At 45.1% G+C, this 11,391-nt stretch overlaps 1 protein-coding gene across 1 annotated transcript; it reads right to left on the bottom strand.

The window, feature by feature from the left end:
* Window positions 1-1,219: 1,219 nt before the first annotated feature.
* On the bottom strand, window positions 1,220-3,716 carry SLC25A53 (solute carrier family 25 member 53). The gene has a single exon (XM_032397771.1). The coding sequence runs from the start codon at window positions 3,713-3,715 to the stop codon at window positions 2,795-2,797; it is 921 nt and encodes a 306-aa protein (XP_032253662.1). The 5' UTR covers window position 3,716; the 3' UTR covers window positions 1,220-2,794.
* Between the last annotated feature and the right edge of the window lie 7,675 nt (window positions 3,717-11,391).

The following is an 11,391-nucleotide window of genomic DNA, read 5'->3' as shown; positions in this document are numbered from 1 at the left end:
AAAGTCAAAAAATCCTAAGTTGAGTCACGGTTAACTTGGGGAACATCTATATAGTAACTGTGCCATTGTCATAGAGATAAAACACAGTCTTTGAAAAGTAATTTGAATCTACAAATATTGACTCTAGAAATATTAAGATTGCAATTCTTGGGTAGTTCATGGAAAAAATAGTGTGTGTGTAGCTAGGGAATGAGTGCTCAATAAAGCAAATGGGCTAAAATGTTAACAGTAGGTGAATTTGGGTAAAGGGTATATAGGTGTTCTTTGTACTTGACTTATGCTGGCAACTTTTCTATAAATTTGAAATTATTTCTAAATAAGAAGTTAAAATGGAGAAAGGGACATGGACTGACACAGCGACATAAGTGGAAATCCATAGCATACTTGGAAATAAATGAATGCATCTCTTGGATTAAAAGGTGGGGGAGTATGGTAGTTTATCTCCTTTTTGGCTTAAAAAACACAGCTATAGGGGCACCTGGGTAGCTCAGCGGTTAAGCGTCTGCCTTTGGCTCAGGTCATGATCTCAGGGTCCTGGAATTGAGATCCACATGGGCTCCCTGCTCAGCGGGGAGTCTGCTTCTCTCTCTCCCTCGGCCCCTCCCCTACTCATGCTTACGTACTCTCTCTCTCAAATAAATAAATATTTTTTTAAAAACCCACAGCTATAAGCTATGAATTTTTGTAAATATTTTCTTCCTTGAAAGAGTTAGCCTTGAAACAGAACTAGCTACTGTTCTATTTTACCTTTCCTTGTGCAGGCCCTGTATTCCCTGTCCTTGAATCCAGAGTACCATCCTACCCCGTCCAAGTCTCCACAACGATCAGACATGGGAAATCGTCTGCAGCTCTTCTGGACCAGCCATTGTCTATTGACCTTGCTGGCAAATGCATTCTGATCTCACATTGCCTACTGCTGTGTCTTTAATTTCTGTGAGGAAATTAAAGTGAGGAATTCTCCCAGCTAGGGTCTACAATTAGGTCATTTTAAGTGACAAATTCAGTTAGGTAAAGAGGTGCAAGTGGAGGTCATTATCATTATCATCTACAACAACTGCAACATATGTCATCTTGGAAATCTTCAAAGCTCCAGAGTTGAAATGAATTGGGACAGTTATGCAATGTTTCTGTTTGTGAAATTTTACTTCCTATGGTGTTGCTCATAGCAAACATGCCATCAATAACACAAAGTCATCGAATGTTCCAGTTGAAAGTCATTTATTATTATTATTAATTACCAGCAGCATCATTATCATTAGCATAAAACTAAATCCACTAATAAAAGAAAACAAAACCACATCCCAAAGGCATGTCTTGCTGACAGCGAGTCAATAACATTATTTTCATGTACAAGGGACAGCACCCTGAGGATAAAGATCATATCACAGCTTGATAATCAATTCAATAATTTAGCCAACATTGTTGAGCACCTAGGCACAATGGGAGATTTTAAAATGCATACAAGAATCCCTGCTTTCAAGGAGTTTTACAGTCTAGTAGGAGGTATTGAAGAACACCAACAAGAACACAGGGTCACAGGAACTCAGTGACATAATGGAATCAGTGCCATGTATGCAGTGTTCTTGGAAAGGGGCGTCATAAGAGACTAACGTCACATTCAGTTGTGGGTTATCAAAAGAGTCTCCATAGAGAAGGTGGCATCTGAGCTAGGCTTTGAGGAACTGGAAGGATTTTGGCAGACTGGCATGTGAGGAAGGGGCACTCCAAGTGGAGAAATAGTGTGGGCCAAAGCAAGGCCATGGGAAAGTTCATGGCATGTTTGGGGAGAGAACAATAGTCCAGTTTAGCTGGTTGTATGGGATCTATGTAAGTGGCAGTGGTGTGATAAAATGCTGTAAGTTATACGGGGGCCATATGTCGAATGGCTCTGAAGGACAGGCTAAGATTTCTGATCTTTTTGTCACAGTCACTATATTTATCCACAGCAATAAAATATGCAATTATTTGTGAAGAGATATGGTCATTTCGCTTCCAGATTTCCTAGGGAAACTCAAGTGGTTTCTAGGCAATGTTATTGCCTTGCTATCAGAAATATCCTGGCAGATAACACCAAGCCATCTAGAGTAAATTTTTCTCATGCAACTAAATCTCTTCCCTCAAAGTCTATTCTTTCCACCCAACCAGTGGCAACACTTCTTCCCACTCCTATATCCAGTCCCATCAGTTCCTGTGACATCTGATCAGTTGAGGCAAGTATAATTTAGGGTTTTCAGCCCCAGCTGCCAGCCTGACTGAAACTAGAGCCCACAGCCCTGAGAAGTGAGAGTGGTGGTGGTAGGAATAGTGAACAATATCATGGAAATGTAGCCATCTGAGAAGTTCTATGGAATCCACATCCTAAGCGTCAAGCTTAGTTCTTTGACACTGGAGTCCCTGGTCCTCCACTAAGTTTGGTCCAAAGGACAACTGGAGGGATCCCAGAACTCACAGTGGCTAACTAAGGTCATCTTTCAACAGTTCCTCTTACTGTCAAGGAACTCCTTAAAGGAATGACATTTCATCAGGGTTACAAGTTTTTTAAGGGCCTCCTTGGTCCGCGGCTGTTGAAACTGCGGACAGACCAGAGTGGCTTCCTCTTTCTGACCAAGGAACTCTGTTGGGCTTTGTCTGTGCCCAACAGGCTAGTAGCTGGGAACTTCTCCCATGCGTTGGCAGTTCAAAGACACTAAAGAATGGTTGTATCAGGTAACCAAGCCAAAGAAGTAAGCTATTTAGACTGACCTGGGAAGGCTTAGGATAACAAAGTTGCCATAGCCACACTTCCTGCAGCTAGTCAGTCTTTCAGCTCTTTCCTGGAATGAGACCTCCTCTGCAGGAAGTCATGGATAGCTGTAGTGAGGCCCCATGTCACGCTGGACCTTAGGATGACAAGGGAGCCTCCCCGGTAGATCAGGAACACCTTTCGGCCCCGAGTGTCCCACACGTCCTGAGCAGAGGCCCACAGGCTTGGCATGCTCTGCCAGCCAACATGGGACTGCATATTGGCCACCAGCACAATCAGAGGATACAGAACTAGGCAGGTGATCGTTCCATTGACACTCCCAGACACTAAGGCAGGAACCCAATGGGGCAGACCTTGCTCTGCCAAACCATCCTGGATGGGGTCCTTGAAGGAAAAATACAGAGCACTCCCCAGGCTGTTCCTGAGAAGGACAGGCCAGAAACCACGATAGTAGCCCAGTGACAGTCGCCCCCAAAGCCCGTAAGAGTTGAATTCCTTGAGAATGCTGACGGTGCTGGGGAAGCGGGCTTGCTTGCGACCATCCTGGAGCACATTTTGCACCCTTTCAAAGGGGCTCAGTGCCACAGCCTCCACCACACCAGACATGAGCCCTGCAGCCCAGCGGTGTCTCAGGGAGTGTGGCCCAACAGGAGAGAGAGAACACAGCAGGCTATCATAAGTCCCAAACAACAGAGTCCCTTGCAATGTCTTGGAGAGAAGAGGCGGGTATATTCCCCGGTAGAAGTATTGAGGGCCTTCATGCCAAAGCTGTCGCACAGCCTCTGACACCGCCACGGCATGGATCTGTTGCCGGAACACAACCTTATAGATAGGGAAAGTCAGAAAAGTAGACATAAAGTTGGAAACGGCCCCAAGGGCATAGGCCTGGGAGTGCCAGCTCTTCTTTCCCGGAGACTCCGCTCGTGTCCTATGCTGCAGCTCCTTTCCAGGAGAGTGGTTCTGTTCCTCCATGCTGAAGACAACTGGGTACAGATGGAAGAAACTGGCAAGAGTGGAAAAAAAAAAAGAGGTTAGACTAGCCCATTAAATCTGTCGGTGGCATTTTCACGGCTTAGTTAGAAACAGAGCCCCCAAGAAACTCAGCCCTAAGGAAAAAAGCAACACTTTGGGCCAGTTTCTGAGAAATAGGCACAGTCTTTTTTTTTTTTTTTTTTTTTAAAGATTTTATTTATTTATTTGAGAGAAAGAGAGAGAGACAGAGAAACAGCATGAGAGGGGAGAGGGTCAGAGGGAGAAGCAGGCTCCCCGCTGAGCCGGGAGCCCGATGTGGGACTCGATCCCAGGACTCCGGGATCATGACCTGAGCCGAAGGCAGTTGCTTAACCAACTGAGCCACCCAGGCGCCCATGAGAAATAGGCACAGTCTTAAGAAGTCATCAACCTTGAGCGCCTGGGTGGCTCGGTCATTGAAGCATCTGCCTTCAGTTCAGGTCGTGATCCCAGGGTCCTGGGACCAAGTCCCGTGTCGGGCTCCCTGCTCGGTGGGCAGACTGCTTCTCCCTCTGCCCCTCCTCCCACTCGTTCTCTCAATCTCTCTCTCTCAAATAAATAAATAAAATCTTAAAAAAAAGAAAAATTAAAAAAAGAGTTTAAAAAAAAGAAGTCATCAACCTCAAAATAAAACAGAGGCAGTTTTTTTTTTTTTTTCCTGAACAGTCATCCCTACCATGTGTTACCAACAAATCAAATATTCTAATATTCAAAGAAGGTTTGTGACTGAAGAAAACAAAATTGGGGAAAGGGGGCTCCAAAACCTATTGCACTCAACAGTCACCACATAAAGTTTTGCATTTGATAAACTGCTAGAATAATAAGTTGCTACTCTCTTTCCAAAGAGCAGCACTATATCATAGAGGCAGAAAGGCAATCAGAAGTTGTATTCGATACTTTCTCTAAAAGCCAGTAGTAAATCTGGGGAGTGAGGAATCTCCCTCACCTCTCTGTCTGCAGATTCCTGCCCGTGTCCCGGCTGTTTCATGGCAATGCGCCGCCCCCCTCTCCTCAATTGAGGAACCAAAAGAGTAGCTGTTCCTGGAAGGTCAGCACCAAGGCTCCACACCTAGCAATTTCCAAGCCTATCCTTGTAGTCCTGTAGCTGTATAATAGAGCAGGGATTTTTCAACCTTGACACATGTGACGTCGTCGGCCAGATAATTCTCTGTTGCGGGTGCCGGTCCTGTGTACCATAGAACGTTTAGCAGCATCCTGGCCTCCACTCGCTGAATGCCAGTAGCGCCAGCTGGGACCAGCCCAGCTACTATAACCAAACTTACCTACAGACATTGCCATGTGTCCCCTGGGAAGCAAAATCATCCTTGGTTCAGAATCCCTGTGCTAGAGGGAAGATACAGTACAAGGGCCCCGAACTACTGATCCCACCCCAGAAAGGGCTGGGAGCCCTAGTGGGGATAGAGAGATGAGAGGTAACTGGGGATCCAGGACACATGAAGGCAATTCGACACATGAAGGCAATTCGGGATCAAGAAGAAATGAATGCTCAGTGTAGATCTGAGAACCTGAGCGAGTTTGTCAGGGAGGAGATAGGGCTGAGAGGACAGAGTGTGCCACAGGAGGAGACAGCGTGTGGAGGCGAGGCAGCATAGGGCTGTAGAGGGAGGGGAGAGGAGAAGACAGGCAGGGGAGGAGGGGACACCTTGACTGCGCAGGGGATTCACATCAAGCCTGGTAGGAATGGCAGACTCTGGAGCTTTCACACAGAACCCTGGGCCGTGTGGTCCCGAGGGGAGGGAGGTGTTTGGGGCTCTAATTATGCTGGCAGTCGATGGCCCCTCAACAGGGACAAAGGGGTGCAGGCTCGGGCCTCGGGCCTCGAGGGAGGGGTAGAAGCCAGGTAATGCGAGAAGCCCACTGAAGCCTTCTCTGGGCTGCCACACCTAGAACCTGCCAAGAAGTGCCTCTCCTTCCAGAATTGGCCCCCTCAGCTCCTCCCTGACTTCTTGCTCCTGCTCCATCCCTGACCCCCTAATCTGACCTTACAGCCTCCCCCACAAGCCACACACTCTCTTGCAGTGGAGGGAGGTGGAGGCTCAGCCTCCTGTGCTCTGTCAGCACCCCTCCCCTAACCCTAGCTCCCCATGTTTGCCTTAAGCTTCACCTCCTTAACCTCATGGGCAGAAGGAGACTGGGAGGGCCCTTCTGCCTCAGACCCTTTAGCTGAGAACTGGCCAGAGCAAAGGCTCATGAGTGATGAAGGATAGTTGGAAGAAAGGCAGGCAGGGACAAGGGGCCCCTGCCCTAAGAGGAAACCACCCTTAAAAGGATTTTACACCACCCTGGAAGGAGCCCTCCACCCTTTCCCATGTGATAGGTAGATGACAAAAACCTGATTGTGTGACAGGTGCATGGAGGGTTAATCAGATTAAAACAGCCCGCCAACAAGCCCCCAAAACCCCCTAGACTCAAAAACTCCAGTGGCAACACTCTCGGGTCCCCTCCCTCTTCGGGAGCTTTGTACTATGGCTCAATAAACTTTACTATCGCTCAATAAACTTTATCGCTCAATGAACTTTGCTCTGCTGCCCACTACTGTGCATCTGGTCTACCTCTTCACTCTTCTGAAGAGGTATGACCAAGAACCCTGGGCACCGAAGGAAAATAAATCCTGTAACAACGAGGCCCACTTCTTGCATCCCTCTGTGGGCACTTCTGGGCCCCTGGCGGCCACCTCCATCTCTCCAGAGCCAAAAGAGACTCTCCCCCCACCCCCAGGCCACAGGTAACTCCACTCAGGCCCCCAAAGCCACAGGGGCCGCCAACATTCCCTGACTCTTGGTTTGTAAGCCCTTTATTCCTCCCTTTCTCTAAATCTTCCCTTGCAAGGCATCTGCCCACTCATCTATCCTAGATTAAAGTATCACCTTCTCTCAGTTTTACTCTATAAATGCTTGTCGAATAATTTACCCAAATAAACAGTTTATGCTGTCATAACTTCTTTCTGGGATCAAATAGGGGAAAAAGCAAAATAAATGTGACACCTACCACTGCCCTCCTTTTCAGCGGTGTTAGTTTGGGGGTTCAGTATAGACCACGGCTTTGTAAAACCGTTCTATGATTCATCCCCATTTCTTCCCTCCCCCATCCTCCTCTTCGTCCTGTACACTTAAAATTGTCTGAATTTTTTATTCCACCAAAACGAGGCAAACCTGATACTTTATTTCACTTTGTATAACATTGGCTTTTCCAGTATTCAGGACCTGGGCATTTAGATCAAACTAAGGGAGTTAGCCGAAAGAAGGCTTTTAGAGAATTTTGTGTCTGATAGCCTTCATTTGAGAATTTGTTTTCCTTTTCCCTTCACTTTCAGTACTCGCTAAGAGATGAAATGAGTCTTTTTTCAGGAGAAACCAGACTTTGCATGACCTTCCTGTGCATTATTCCCCTTCTTCTAGATACTATTTTCCCTTGGTATCTGACACCCCTGTCTCACAGCCCCCTCCCAGATCTTTTCGGTGCCTGCTTCTCAGTCTCCTTTGCTAAATCTTCTTTCTCCTCCTGATCCTTCCAAAACAGCAATAGAAATTAGAACTACCACAACTGTAATTTATTGAAAGCTTATTATGTGCCAGGTACCCTTGTGCTGAGCACTTTAAATGTAGGAGCTCTTTAATTTTCTGGTAACCCCCTAAGATAGCTATTACTATCACTTTCTATTTCTAAATTACTGGGGGGGGGGTTGTTTTTTCTTTAAAGATTTTATTTATTTATTTGAGAGACACAGAGAGTGAGTGAGAGAGAGCAAGAGCCAGGGGAAGGTTCAGTGGGAGAGAGAGAAGCCGACTCCCCACTGAGCAGGGAGCCTGGATGCAGGGCTCTATCCCAGGACTCCGGGATCATGACCTGAGCCAAAGGCAGAGGCTTAACCAACTGAGCCACCCAGGCGCCCCCTCTAATATACTAGATGACATTAATTTAATTACTATTTTTTAAAGCTTTTTTATTTGAGAGAGAGAGGGCATGAGCAGGGGGAGGGGCAGAGGGAGAAGCTGACTCCCCACTGAGCAGGGAATGGGAAGCTGGGCTCGATCCCGGGACCCCAGGATCATGACCTGAGCCACCCAGGCGCCCCTAATACAATTACTATTAATTGCCACCGATTTCTGATGAGGAAACAGGCTGGAAAATTAGGAAACTACCTAGGGTCATGCAGCTAATTAGTGGTGGAGCCAGGGATGAGATGCCTGGCTGACTGACTCCAAAGCCAGTGCTCCTTCCTAAGGTTAGTTCTCAGGCACAGCACCCTCTGACGTAGGCGCTATTACGATCTGCACACGACACGTGTATCTGCACATGACACGGGTGCTATTACTATCTGCACATAAGCAGCTCTACACATAGGAAGTGCTTGGCCAAACGTCATACGAGCAAGTGCTTTGTGTGTCACCCGCAAGGATGGAATCTTCTAAGGAACGTTTCCTCTGACAGAAAGGAGGCTTTCGACCTTTTTCCTTCCCTCTGGGTTGCAGCTAGACCTCCTGCTGCCTGGCAACCACCCCCTTCCCCGTCTTCAGTTGCATTATCACATTCCATTCAAGCACTGTGTTGTTTCCCACCTATGCCTTAGGTGCAAATAGTTGTGAATTTAACATATGCGAGAGGAGAAAGCAGCAGCAATCAGTGGGGGAGGGACTAATTGTACAATTAGTGGTGCTAGGGGGACTTCACTACCGGATTGGAAAAAAGGATCAGTTTGCTTTCCCTCCTGATGACACTAAATATGAATTCCAGGTCAGTTTGATAAATAAATGTAGATTTTATGCAAATGTGTACTAATTCTGAAATAATATATGTTGTTGTTATGAAAGGAATAAGAAAGAATCAAATGTTCAAAAGCAACCCCTTTTAATTCTGCAAGAAAAGAAATATTTATTAGATCTCTGGATTGGAGAGAGATTTCCGCGGTTAAGAGTGATGAGAGAAGTGATAAAGGAAACACCAGTGACTCAGAAGACAGCATTAATAGAAATAAAAGAGAAACTGCAAGCTGAGAAGTCCAGGCAACAAATAAGGAAAACCATGATCACAGCAATGTTCTATTGCGTTTCGATAGCTAACATTATTAAAGTCTTACAAAGTGCCAGGCATATTCTAAGAGCTCTACATGGCTTCATCTCATTCTCACAATAAACCCTGAGATAGATCCTAATATTATCTCCAGGTTCTAAAACATTCTTACTTAAGTGGGGGGAAAAACCCAGAAAATGCAAAAAATGTAAATACAGCTTAACAAATTACTATAAAGCAAACCACCACAGAGATCAAGAAATAGAATATTGCCAGTACTCCTGAAATCCCCAAGTCCCTGCCCATCAAACCACTCTCATGAGTTATGGCTATTATTTTCTTGCTTTTCTTTAGAGCTTTACCATTCAAAAACGAATCCCCAAACAATATTGTTTTGTTTTAGAACTTTATTTTTTGTTAAAGATTTTATTTATTTGACAGAGACACAGCGAGAGAGGGAACACAAGCAGGAGGAGTGGGAGAGGGAGAAGCAGGCTTCCCGCTGAGCAGGGAGCCCGTTGCGGGGCTCGGTCCCGGGACCCTGGGACCATGACCTGAGCCGAACGCAGACGCTTAACGACTGAGCCACCCAGGCGCCCCTTTAGAACTTTATATAAATAGAACTATAATGCATGTATCCTGGATCTTTCTGAGATTCAACTTTTTTTGCATGTAGCATTAGTTCATCATTTTCAGCATATTGCATTACAGCATTCCATTCTAGGAGTTTACAAGAAAGGATCCAGTCTGCTGTTGATGGACATCTGGGTTGTTTCCAGTTTGGGGGCAATTATGAAAAATGTTTCTATGAACATCTTTTTTCTGTCTCCTGGTGCACATGTGCACACACACACACGGCATATACCTAGTGTCGAGGCCACTTTAAGGCAACAGGCTTGAGCAAAGGAAATGGGAGCAAGGAAAAACAGCAAAGGCTGTGACTGCCCACCCAGCTGAATGCAAATAGGCTCATTAAATAACCCACCTGGAAATAGCCATAGGCCCTAACTGACCAATTACAACCAGGCACAGTTCCTAAGATTACCAAAAAAGGGAAAATTCCGTAAGTCCCTGATGGGGTTTTGGGATATAGGTGAGGTTCAATGGGGTGGAGTCCAGAGCTGACGACTAAGAAAGAATTCTTGAGACGTCTTTGGTGCAAAATGGTGGTTTATTAAAGCATGGGGACAGGACCCGAGGGCAGAAAGAGCTGCTGCCCCGGGGTTGTGAGGGGTGGCTGATTATATACTATGGGGTTGGGGAAGGTAAGAAAAAGGGAGGTTTCAAAAGGATTTTTTTATGTTAAAGAAGACTCACAGGATACCGGAGGCCTTGCCATTGTCAAGTTAAGGTTGTTTACCCCTCTAGTAAGGCATTAACATTAAGATAGTTGGGAACTTCCTGGAAGAATGTCACACGTGTCCCACCCAGGAGTGGGGGGTGGGGGGAGGTTGTGGGTGTCTGCTTATGCTTTGTCTTCAGCCAGCCTTCTGTTCCCTCTTCATCCCCATCCTCCCTTACTCCACCCTGTAACTGTGGCCCCTCGCCACAGCCTCGTTGCAGACAGTCTCTCCTTTGCTGTCCTTTCCTCTCCTCCCTTGTGGTGTATTCCATAAACTTCTAGCTCTTTTGTCCTGCCTTGGGTGAACTCTTTCACTGCCCGCACTGACAGCCCCCATCGGATCAGGGCACCCCACACTTAGGAGTGGAATCTGGCTCATAGAGTATGTGTACTTTCAACTTAGTACTAGAGACTACCAAACTATCTACCAAAGTTGTACCAACTGCCACTTCCACCATCAGTGTTTAAGAGTTCCTGTTACTACATCAAAAACTTACGATGTACTATATGCTGGCTAGAACATAACTTAAAAAAAAGAGTTACTGTTGCTCCACATATTCACAAATACTGGGTATTGTCAACAAAGCTTTATAACTTTCACTTCAGGTTTTAGACATCTTTTATTAAATTTAGTTCAAGGTACTTGATTTTGGGTGCTTTTGTAAATGTATTATTTGTGAATTTCATTTTCTAAGTGCTTATTGAGGGTATATAGAAATCTAATTGATCTTTTGATGTTGATTTTGTATACTGATTTACTAATCTCTCTGAATGATTGTAAATTTTTATCTGTAGCTTCTTTAGAACTTTCTGCATACACAAGCATCTCATCTGCAAATAATAATAGTTTTATTTCTTTTCCAATCCATAGTCATTTTAATTCTTTTTCTTGCCTCACTGCACTGGTAAGCCCCTAGAGTACAAAAGTAGTGAGGGGGAACATCCTTGTCTTATTCCTGAACTCAAGAGGACCACTTTCAACAATTTAACATTAAGCATGACACTGGCTACAAGTTTTGGTATACCATTTATCAGATTAAAGATATTTCCTTCCATTCCTAATTTACTAAGAGTTTTTAAAATCTTCAGTGGATGTTGAATGTTATTGAATGCTTTTTCTGTACCTATTAAGATGATATCTTTTTTTCTTTTATCTCTTAATATGTTAAATTACATTGTTTGGTTTTTTAATAAAACAACCAGGCATTCCTGGATTTGGTCCTGATTTATTTTTTTTAAAGATTTTATTTATTAATTTGAGAGA

The sequence above is a fragment of the Phoca vitulina genome, unplaced genomic scaffold, assembly GCF_004348235.1.
Source record: "Phoca vitulina isolate PV1807 unplaced genomic scaffold, GSC_HSeal_1.0 scaffold103, whole genome shotgun sequence".
Classification (NCBI taxonomy): Eukaryota; Metazoa; Chordata; class Mammalia; order Carnivora; family Phocidae; genus Phoca; species Phoca vitulina.
This window is presented reverse-complemented; position numbering and strand designations above follow the sequence as displayed.

What these genes read in the sequence shown, in the direction of transcription:
- SLC25A53 (XM_032397771.1), bottom strand. Translation starts at nt 3,715, where the DNA reads ATGGAGGAACAGAACCACTCTCCTGGAAAGGAGCTGCAGCATAGGACA.